Here is a 12035-nt window from a genome sequence, read left to right on the forward strand (position 1 = left end):
CTTCAGCTTGGGGCTTCAACTTTGGACCTCTACTCCCATTCAGTGAAGCCTCACTGATGTCCTTCTGGGTATTTGGTCCAGACCCAGCACAGGGGCTCCTGTGAACAGAGCAATCAGCCCCTGCCATCGGCCCACCCCAAACAACCCTAAATTCCTGTCCCAACACCTTATGCCTGAAAGTCTTGTGATTGAGACTTCCTCTTCTTCCAAAGCATTCCCCTCTGCTCCCCCGGCTAGGAAGTCAGAGACTGGACCAACTTGGAAAGAAGACTTTTTCTTCCTCCATTCTGGCGTTGCAGTCCGTGATCACCGCATGACTTTTGGGCCGCTATCCCCACACATTGCAGGATACGGTTGCGCAAGTCTTTTCACAGATTCCAGAGGAGGCCCGGGCTATCATCTCTCAAGCTGTTGCTGATAGGAGAGATGCAGTGAATTTCACTATTCGATGTGGGCTGGGCACAACCAACTCTCTGGGTAGATTGGATGCGTCGACAGTGGCCTTGAGGCACCGCGCCTGGTTGAAGACATCTGGTTTTACGGGGGATGTCCAACAAACCCTTATGGGCATGCCTTTTGATGGCATACGTATCTTCGGAGACAAGGCGGACTCGGCGCTTGAGAGGTTCAAGGAGTCCCGCACTATGGCTCGGTCCCTTGGCCTTTCGACCTCCACTCGCCTACAGCAGTCTACCTTTCGCCTATTGTGGTCCTTTTCCAGTGACCGTGCCACCCACGCTACTCAGCCTCTGCATGGCTGGGGACGCGGAATCCCATGAGCTCGTTGGACAGGGATCCAGAAGTTTGCCCAGTCAACCCCCGTCCCTGCTGCAGCCCCAAAGCCTTCCTAGTCCATTCCCCCATCTCAGACCAGTTAGAGGCAGGATACGCCATCACCTGCCCCACTGGGAATCCATCACAATGGACAGGTGGGTTTTACAGCTCTTCCGAAGGGGCTACTCCCTCCCATTCCATTCTGCCCCTCTGGTCCTTCCTCCACCCTACGGCTGCTTACCGGAGGATCATCCGGCACTTCGTGAGGAAGTCATGGCTCTCTTGCCCAAGGGAGCCATAGACATGGTCCCTGTGTTGTGGTTGTTATTCCTGCTAATTTCTGGTGCCCAAAAAGGACAAGGGCTTACGTCCTATCCTAGAACTTTGGGCCCTCAATTTCTTCCACAAGAAGGAGAAGTTCAAACTCTGGCTCAGGTCCTGTCTGCCTTGGACCCAGGAGACTAGATGGTAGCGTTGGACTCGCAGGACGCTTACTTCCATACACCTGTTTTGCCTGCCCACAGATGCTACTTGCAGTTCGTGGTCGGTCACGAGCATTTTCAATTTACCGTGCTCCCCTTCGGCCTTACCAGCACCACTCGGGTGTTAATGAAAGTGATGGCGGTGGTTGCAGCTCATCTTTGCAGGTTAGGGGTTTTAGTGTGCCCGACTGGCTGTTGAAGACGAACACCCAGGATATTATTGCTTGGGTATCTATCCTAAGGTAAGGAATCTGCAACTAGAAGTCTCTATCAGACAAACAAGGTACTGATTTATCTGCTAGAGTCATTCTAGTTGCAGATTCCTTACCGACCCACCCATCCTCCCTTCTTGCAAATTTATTTCTAGTGATAGGGATTTCCCTTTCAGGGCCTTAGCTGTGGTGCACCATTTTCAGTGTTCTTCATGGCTCCGTGCTTTAGCTTGGAAAGTCGTGAAAAGAAACTGATGTTACCGTGCTGAGGCGGAGCCTATGTATGACCCCAACATCATCACGGTGACCATGACGCCAACAACTGACATGGAGTTGACCGGCAACACCTGACAGCGCGCAAGGGTACTGCTCAAAGAAAAATCTCCAGATCCAGTCTGACACCTGGGGGAAATTCTAAGGTAAGGAATCTGCAATAGAATATGTCTTTACCAGATAAATCGTTACAAAGGAAAGTGACTTGTTCTTCCAGTTCCTGTCAGCCATACGGCTTGTCTATTATATGCATTTACCTGTTTTTCTTCTCCGCTTTTCCGCTTCACCAAAGCCTGCCAGATGTGTGCCAGCACCTTTGCGTGTATGTGTGGGAAAAAGATGATTTGCTACAATCAACATTTCTACTTTTCTTTCAAGGTGACAACATGCTAACAGCTGTCAATGTGGCTCGGGGCTGCAGGATGGTGGAGCAGAGTGAACGAGTCATCTTTGTCAGTGCATCACCTCCTTCTAACAGCAAGCCAGCATCTCTCAAGTTCATTCTGTCTGAATCAATGATTTCCCAGCAGTCATGGTCAGCGGTAGGTGTCCTTTCCGCCAACTTGCATGGAACAGCAGCCTCATAATTTAAGCACTTAAAATGGCCCACTATGTCTAGTGTGGAATTGGGACCACCTTCCTTATAAATCCTGCATCCTATAAATTATATCTACTGTAATAGCATGTGTGTAGAATTTATGCTCCATGCTGTGTAAACAACCACAGTGTTAATAATCATTTCCTATTTTGAGTAACAGCTTCTTTAGTCTTTTGCTGTCTAGTGCCTCTGATTGCCTGCAGAAACTGTAATGAACTACTCTGGCACACTCGTATCCATCCACTCATTGGCCTACCAGTTAGGCTCACAGTTCTCAATTGTGACCTGATCAAAGCAGGGTGGTTCATTGCAAACTTTCCAACGAATAGGCCATTTGGCTGGTTTGAATTGTTTCTTCCTCCACAGTCACTGAAGAGACTTCTAGCTCTTTGGAGACGAACAGTAATACTTCAGTCTGTCAGCAACCCTACATGTCAGAAATATCTCCAACCTCCTTCGCCTTGGTTGCAACGGTGTTAACTAGCATTTGATTCCTTTTTACGTGCCAGGTGAATTAAACTGCATACACCCCTCTCCCTCTGTACTGCCAACTACCAGTCCTGAAGGAAATAATCGTCTTGATTGCTGCTACCTTTGGGCTTCCTGGAATAGATTACTTCCATGTCTGTGCATAGACTATTGTATCTGGATGCAGAAGCAGGACCCCTGACACAGCTGAGCAGGCATACCTCAACACATCTCTGCCTACTGTGCCAGGGTAGCGCCAGTTATCGCTAACTGCGAGCTTTGCGTGTGCCAAGGCTTGTTGGTGGAATCCAGCAATGCAGTCTAGACTGCATTTATCCATCCGGCGTGGGACATCTTCTGCACCAACCAGGAACCCGAATCTGTCTTCTTTGGTGCAATACTGACTTTGTCTTCTCACAGGTGGTTCTTCTTTTGCACCTTCTTCCAGGTTAGCAGGGGGCTCCTGTTCTCCCTGAACTCTTCAGTACTTCTTGGACTTTGTCCCCTTCTTCCACAGGTCCTCAGGTCCAGGAATCCATTGTTGGTGTCTTGCAGTCTCTTCTGGTTCGAGCATAATCTTCTATCACGACTTCTTGTGTGTTTTAGGAAACTTGCTGTGTTTTACTCATGCTTTCCTGGGCTCTGGGGTGGGGTCTATCACTTACTGGTGTTTTCTTACACTCCCAGCTCCCCTCGCCACACTACACTTGCCTAGGTGGGAAACCGACTTTCACATTCCACTATTTTAGTATATGATTTGTGTTCCCCCTAGGCCCATATCAACCTATTGTGATTTACACTAATTGCACTGTTTTCTTACTGTGTACTCACCTGTTTCGGTTACTAGTGTACCTATTGTGTATTTTACTTCTAAGGGAGTAAAGTCTCCAAAGTATTTTTGGCCATGTGTCACTAAAATAAGGTACCTTTATTTTTGTAACACTGATTATTGTCTTTCGTGTGTGAGTACTGTGTGAGTACAATGGTATTGCAAGACCTTTGCATGTCTTCTAGTTCAGCCTTGGCTGCTCTGCCTGCTGCTACCTCTAGACAGCCTGGCTCGTAGACACTGACTACATTTCACTAATAAGGGATAACTGGACCTGGTATAAGGTGTAAGTACCTCTGGTACCCACTACAAGCCAGGCCAGCCTCCTACAAATAGTGAATTTGCAATCAATATGTTGCGGTGGGGGCATCTTCTGCCTGAAAGAGACTTAGGAGGCCAATGCAACACAGATGGAAGGCTTTGCAGGCCGACACAAACCAGTTAGTAAACAGCACCACCGCGGAAGGCTATCTGGCTGCATCTCAATCTACATAACACATGAAATTGACCTCACCATCGAAGGAATTAAGTTTGATTCGGATATGCAGCTGTTGGCAATAGTGGAAAGCAAACAAGGCAAAGATGGAAAGATGTCACTTTTAAAAATCATGTCCCCCAACGCAAATGGATACATAAAGATGGAGACAACCAGAGCAGCAATTACCACATTAGAAGAGGCACTGTGTGCACATCCAGCTATAGACACAGTAATCACGGAGGACTTTAATCATCACTATCTAGAGTCAGATGATAGCAATACTGGGGCTAATACCTCAGCAGAAAGATCTTTCAACAGCTTTCTACAAGCCTTTAAACTTACATCTGTAGAAGCCCTGGCCAAGGAGTATCACCACAACACACCAAAACCCTTTTCATTTAGCAACTGTACTACAATTGATACTTTCTAAGCATCAATCTCAAACACCATATGTCTGATTTCTCAGTGGCACAGTATAGAATAAGTGACCAGGTGATGCACAAATTGGAACTAGAGTTATATGGTGAACAAACTGAGACCATTAGTCACACAAGGGGAATGGTGGACCATATACTTGTGAGAGGATTATACGGAATGCATGTAAGGCTGCCGAGTTGGGGGAGTGGAAGAATGCGCAATAAAGTGCAAGGAAACTCACAAAATCTACACCTACCATCCAAAACTGGGGCAACTGGATAATGGATCTAAGCACCACCCTCTTGGGGGTGGCAGGAGGAAAATACACAAAGTTACGCCAAACCAGGGTCAAAGTTGGAACATGACGAAAGCCTAAGGAACTGCATCTGCCAACTAAGGGGGGTAAAAATGATTCACCAAAGAGTAGCCACTCCAGACTCAGGGAGAGTGTGAAAATAACTTTATTTGGTCCGCAAACGCCTCATTTGAAGGCTGAAACAAAGGCACATTGAGGAGGAATTGATTAAAGTTCACAAGCTATCTAAGAACATTAGACAGAAGCAGTTTTGGGAATATCGATAGGCGTAACTCTGTGACCATGGAAGCATGGTTACCTCACATAGCAAATATGTACAGCAAAAAACCCAGATGAGATTTAGCAAGGAAATAAGTGTGAACATTCGATTGCTAAAGCAAATAGTACTACTGAGTCTTCAATGGAGGAAGGAGGCAAAGCGCAGAATGAGTCTGAGGTCAGAAAAATCATAAAAAAGACCAGAAGGAATGGGCCACAGACCCCCAACTGCCTTCCACATGGTATGTTCAAGGAAGAGCAGCCCTGCTCGGCAGAAATTCAATCTACCTTGTACTCGGAGTGTAGGCTACAAGCAGACATCCTGGATTCATGGAGCGGCTTATTGTTACAAACTATCTTCAAGAAAGATAACAATACGGACCCAAAAAATGATAGATTAGCTGCTGTGCTGGGCATAGAAGGAAAGGCAAATGCCAGTACCTTACTAGCAGATTTAACCAGATGGATTAAGGAAAAAGAGATATTACACTTTTATCAAACTGGATTCCACAAAGGTTGCTCAACAATTGATAACATCGTCACTTTATCCGACATAGCACAGCAAGCAAACACAAAAACAGCATGCCTTTGTTTGCATGCTTTGTGGATTACTAGGCTGTGTTCAGTGATGCCGCAAGTAATAAGTTATGGATGAAGCTGAAAAACTGGAAGATCCCAGACAATCTTTTGAACTCAATCATTTCATTACACAGTAGAGCCTGGGAAAGAATAAACTTATCTGGGAAGACAGTCTCTCAAAAACTCTACACTGACTGGGGACTAAAACATAGTTGTATCCTAGCCCCAACACGTTTTAAGCCATATACGCCCAACCTGGGCAAGGCCCTTCAGAGAGCAAACTTAGCCAGTCCGAAAATTGGGCAGCAAAAGATGCTCTGACTGCAGTATGCGGAGGCTTTGATTATATTAGACCACACCAAAGTAGGTCTACAAAGGGGCTTGGACACTTTAAACATCTACATTGAAAGCAACAATCTAGTGGCCAAACCAAACAAGGCCAAAGTGGTAGTTTTTTGGACACTGTACAAAAGTCCTTACTCGGGTGAAAGTTGGGTGACCAGACCATGGCCACGGAAGAACGTATACTTATCTTGGGCATGGCTAAGTGTCTCAAGGAAGGCATCCATACACCATCTAAAGATCAAGTCACTAGCACAAGTGACTATCTATGCTTTATGCAAACTCCATGGAAAACTATGTAGTCCAACAACGGTACCAATCAGGAGGGGTCACAAAAAACAAGCTAATGGCGATCACAGTGTATGTTGAAAAAACATTCCCTGGCCAAATGGATACAATTCTGGAAATAATCCAGTGTCCGGGGTAAAAGCGTATCTTCAGGCTACCGAAGTACATGTGCAACAGCCTGATCTGTCTGTAGTTTGGCTTTTTTCAGAAAAAATACAAATATTTGGGCATGCAGGCAAATATTACTACTAGGATATAAAAGCTCCAGCAGGTTCTTGCTCAAGTTAATGTACGAAGGGAAGACTAACCCCTGAGTTAGTTGCATGCAAAAGGCTGAGGTGCTCTTAAACCTGGCAATTGGAAGCTGGTCAATGGAAGGCACAAATCATGCTGTCGTAAAGAATTTCATAACTAGGAGGTGGGAGGCCAGAACTTCTAAGTCTTCATGAAGCATCTTTTCTCCTTTCTATTATGAAATCAGCCTGAAGAGGTTTGATTGGACAGAGTCCTCGGAGTTGCACTGAAACTATCTAATGTTCCTCAGTCACTGAGGGATGTGTTTGCCAAATCTATCTGTTTGTGAGAAGAACTACTGCAGTGCAAATACATGTCAGTAGGATCCTCCCAAGGCCATGAGTTCTTGGACTCCACCATTTCTTGCCATTATTGTGCAGATACTTTGTCATTCTAACTAGTGAAAAATAGACCGAGAATAAAATACAATAGAGTTGGACTTTCCAATTTGTGAAACAGCTCGTACTGTTTAACCAACTCCAATTTCACTCCACCTGAGAGGAGGTGACTGCAGCCTTTATCCTTTCTCAGAATCTATGTTTATCTACATTTGAATTAGTGTTGAAACTACAGTTTATATATTCCAGCCTTTTTTAGCCATCAGAGTGAACATATTAAAAAGAGGACTCTGCTCAGGAGTCAAGCATTAAGCTTTCTCTTAGTGCTTTTTTTTCATTTTGATGTTCAAGGACACTGTAATTTATGGCATTGGTTGACAAAATGATTGCACAAATATTTAATATCATGCCCTTTGATCCTGGTCGTGTTACCACAAACCAATATCTGACTATAGCTAACGTAAATCATGGATACATCATTCAATGTCTCTACCGCATCTGAGGAGTTGTGCAGAGGTACACAAAAAAGTGATGGGTGGAATGCTTAAATTAATCTTAACCACTAGTATTTACTGTGGCCACATTCCAGTCTATTGTTCTTTTGGCCACCAGGCCACCTCAGACTGGAACCAGCCTTAAACAAATTAGGATTTATCCTCTACTTCTATACTCCAGGGGATAGGCAGTACTGTAATTATTTAGCTCAATTAAGACATCAGAATAAAAAAATGTTAATTACTTCTCAATATTTATATTGTATATTTATAGGCACGTCTGCAGACTGTTGGCTAAAAACATCTGGAAAAGCAGTTAGTCATTTAGGAATACTTAGGTGGTGTTGCCATGTGCATAGAGTGCAGAGACATAGCACCGGCTGCCTACCTTTGGTACATTAACTGGATAAAAAGCAGTTTGATTTCTGTTTGTTCTACTTCATATTAGAGGAGGTTATAAAGGCTTAATGTAGGAGTATGGAAGTTCCCAGACAAGGACCTATTCTGAATTGCATCCACAAGTGTGTCATTTTGGGGCCGTGACATACCTGTATGGTGTCAACATATATATATTTTTTAAATTTTAGCAGGACTTGTATCAGCAGGAGACTGTTTCGATGGACCAGGGGCCCTATCACCTTGCACTGAATGGGAAGTCATTTGCTGTTGTGTGTGACTACTTTCCCACCCTGCTACCCAAGGTGAGTGAAAGCAACCTTGCATCTGTGTTAACATTACACCTCAGTCTGACAGCTTTCTTTAACAATATGCAGCCCTCCAATACATGCATGGCACAACTAGCAGATGAAGAAAACTGTTTGATGGGAGACTTGGGTTTTTTATATGCCTTCATGGAACCTGTCCATTTTTCTACTGTGTTCTGCCCCCCCTCTGGCACACATTGTTCTCTGACATAGTCCCAAACTTATGCAGTCTTTCTTCAGGTTTGGCTAACATTCCAGAGTCAGTGCTAATTAAAGTGCTATCTTAATGCTTGCTTATGTAATCTTCAAAGTTGATTAAATATTTCTTTACATTTTTTATTGTAAAGTGTTTGCAGCACAGCCAATCTTTGACACTTCCATATTAACCCAAAATAAGATCTAAAGGCCCTCTTAAGATTTGAGCTTTCAGTTCAGTACCATACTAAGGTATGTGTTCACCTTCTCCAGAGTTCAGTTGCATCTAATTGGCACATCTGTTTTTTCTCCTCAGGTCTTAGTCAAGGGCACTATCTTTGCCCGCATGTCTCCTGACCAGAAGACCCAGCTTGTGCGCAGCCTTCAAGCTCTGCAGTAAGTCGCTCTAGTATACGCATAGCCTTCTGTGAGATTGGCTATACATGGAAGAGATGGAATTCTTTTTGAAGTATGCTGTAGAACTTGGGTGAAATGCCTTCTTCTTTATCTCTTGCATCATTCAATTTCCTATATGGACAGTGAGGGATGGAGTTGTTTACTTTTTGTATTAATTATTTTTTTGTTACAAGTATACAGAAGAAAAAATGTGACACTGAAACATAGGCTTGCTTATTGGAAAAATTATAATACAGTTCACCAGGAGGGTAACCCACCCCAACCGTTTATCACAAAGACCTAGTCACTGCCAAAATGTCTTTTAAATTCACAAAAAATGAACCCAATGCCCTTCATGCAGAACATAGCAGGATCAACCACAACAAAATCTTCCATTATGGCCAGTACCTCATACCTGTTCAGGGTATGATATGATTATGCTAATCTTCAAAAATCTCAATTACCGTTTTGTAGTATTCTTTCTCAATATCATTACTTCTAACTATAGATTACTCACCTTGTGAATACCCCCAGGTGCCGGACTGGAACTAGAGATTTTACAACGTATGGTGTCGTGCAGGTCTGTGTCTTCTTCATCCTGCCCCAGAAGTAACCACTGAGCCACAAACAAGTGCCACTACTGTAAACTGTTAGTTCCTTTCTTTCCACACCTTTGGATGCAGCTCCAGAGCTCGGTCTAAAAGGCATTCCTCACCTTTGACAAACTTTTTACTGTAATTTTTTTCAGTATGAAAGAGTCCACATTCCCACTTAAAACCACAATGTTTAAACCTTGCAGGGACTGTCAAAAACAGACGTCTATGACAAATTCCTAAGAGGTATGTCATTAGTGTTCAAGGCCATTTCAGCACTCCGAGTCTTGTGAGGATTGCACCCTGATAAACCCCAAGGCAATCTTTGATCGCAAAGCAAGCTCTTTGTCATTGAACACAGTCGAAGTTGAGAGTACGGGCCCGCTGCTGCACTGAAGGCTGTTACTGCAAAAGGGTCACTTAGAGCACAGTTCCAAAGGATGAAGGGTATTAACACCCCTCTCACAGGCACACACTTAATAAGAATTAATAGCCCTCATGCATGATCATCGGGCCATGCTCTCGTAGTTCAAGAATAGGGCTCAGGACTGCGTCGCGTTACGTACTACCCGGACAATGCAATATCCTGAATGATTTTTCACCCTCCTTTTTGGAAGTAGTTCTTCTTTGAAACAATGGTCATGACCAACAGTCTTGTCTAGTAAACACAGACTCATAGTGAGTAATTACTCCATTTTTCTTATTTTGATTGACTAGTATGTTCCTTTACATTTATTGTTCTGGAGAAAGATTTATGTTTGAGTCCTGATGAAGCGCCAGTGGATTGTTTTTGGACAATTTTTTTGGTCGCGAAACATGTGGACTTTTGTAGAGGGTTAAGTTACTTTACTTTTCCCTTTGTGTCTGTAAAGTGTGGGACCGTTATTTCCCTTTCACTTTTCTTTTGTTTTTAATCTTGACCGGGTCCTCGCCTATTTATTAAACATTTCCTTATATTGAAGGGGCTCCTGAGCCAATTAATATTTTTATGCATCTCTCCAGTCGCCTCTTGGTTACCTAAAGATTTTGTGGTACCAAGACATTATTTTCACTCTTAATGGCTTGAAGGTCTTATGCTGGACCTCGTCAGAAATTTCAGCGCCAGTCTAATGTGGAGCATGGCCCGATGATGATGCATGAGGGCTATTGCTTCTAATTAAGTGTGTGCCTGTGAGAGGGGTGTTAATACCCTTCATCCTTTGGAACTGTGCACTCAGTGACTCTTATCGTACATTTTGGGAGAACGTGCACTGGACCAATCAATCTGCCAGTCCCTCTTCTTTTCTTCATGTTCCTGCAAAAGACCTTCCTCACATTTGAAACCCTCAAGTGAGTTAAGAAAAGGATAAGCAAGAAAAAGAAGCATTATTCCTCCTTGTCCCTCCACTCTCAGACGAAGAAGTTGCACGTGGTGCCTCTGTGTCTCAGTCCCCTACTGAGGAACCGATTCCTCAACTTAACCTGATGCACCCCATATTCTCTGGACAGTTGATGACATTGCAGCATACAGAGGCTTTCCAGGAAGCCATGCTGTGAATATTTGATACCCTTTCAGCTCCCTGTGCCGCACCTTCAGGTCCCACGGATCTGAGGAGGCCTTCAGTTGGATTACTGTTGGCGAATACATCCTCAAAGCCATCTGTGCCTCTTGACCCCACTACGGTCTTTGGCCCTCTTCCAGGGCAAATGCACAACTAAACTTCAATTCTGGCACCAAACTCTACCACATTGTAACCACATTAATGCAGCTGATGCTGGAAGAGAACCTGATTATTTTGTAAGACTCCAAAACTAATGTAACACAACACCAACCATAGTCTGTTCCTGCTCAAGTCCCAGTGGAACGGGTATTAATTCAAACTCTGAGCATTGCCATTACCTAGGAGTTGCTCACAAGTACTCCACAACCTTTTTAAATAAGATTTGGATTATCTCCAACTAGGCCTGGGTGATGATGGGGATGGCCAGTCTCTCAGTTATGATGAAAACCTATTTTATGGATTTACAAGAGGTCAGTAGTTTGGACACTTTCCCTGACCCTGGCTTGTGTTCCCACCTGGTTCTTCAACTGACCAATATGCATCATTTGCTGTAGTGATACTTCATGCAGGTGAAGTTTTAGACCTGCAGCTATCAACCATAGAGGTTAAAACTAATGTCTTGACAGTGGTTCTGCAGCCTTGGGCATGCTGCGACAGAGCTGCTTTTGTCTTTTGATGAGGCCCTCATGAACATGTAATGGACCTTGGGCTGTGCCTTGGTCTTGCCCACGCAAATGGGCCAGTGCCGAAACATCAGAGACCTGCCCCAGGTGACCCTGTTTTCCTCACTCAGCATCCCATGTTTTAGAGCTTAGTGGTCCAGGCATCTACAAGAAGGGTGAACCTAAACATGTGCCCTACGACAACTCCTGATAGGGAGTCAGAACTTATGGAGGCATTTTGGAAAATCATGCTTTCATCAGTCAGTGTTGACCTTTGGTATGTAAATGCTTGATATCTTCCTGGACAGTATTTGCATGCATTGTGAGACATGGTCAAAGAGGTCTTGCTGACAATCCCAGATGACTTCTGCACCAAACTAACACAGATCATTCAGTATGGCTAAGATGGAGCGAAGTATGCCTTCCATTCAGGACTAGACTCTACCGACTGTTTAGGCAGGACTGTTGGTACCAGCCTGGTGCTTCAATGCAACGTGTTAATGA

The 12035-nt window shown here is 44.1% G+C and overlaps 1 protein-coding gene across 7 annotated transcripts in view; it reads left to right on the plus strand.

Moving 5' to 3' along the window:
• Positions 1-12035, plus strand: part of ATP13A2 (ATPase cation transporting 13A2) — a 671851-nt gene that overhangs the window by 520068 nt on the left and 139748 nt on the right. For 6 of the 7 annotated variants that reach the window (XM_069240690.1, XM_069240692.1, XM_069240691.1 and 3 more), the window contains 3 exons: positions 2120-2283; positions 8028-8141; positions 8656-8735. In XM_069240690.1, the coding sequence (XP_069096791.1) occupies positions 2120-2283; positions 8028-8141; positions 8656-8735 (358 nt within the window). The remainder of the gene's footprint in view (positions 1-2119; positions 2284-8027; positions 8142-8655; positions 8736-12035) is intronic. The other variant, XM_069240693.1, reaches the window with a different exon arrangement.

This window comes from Pleurodeles waltl, chromosome 6 (assembly GCF_031143425.1).
Source record: "Pleurodeles waltl isolate 20211129_DDA chromosome 6, aPleWal1.hap1.20221129, whole genome shotgun sequence".
NCBI classification, from domain to species: Eukaryota; Metazoa; Chordata; class Amphibia; order Caudata; family Salamandridae; genus Pleurodeles; species Pleurodeles waltl.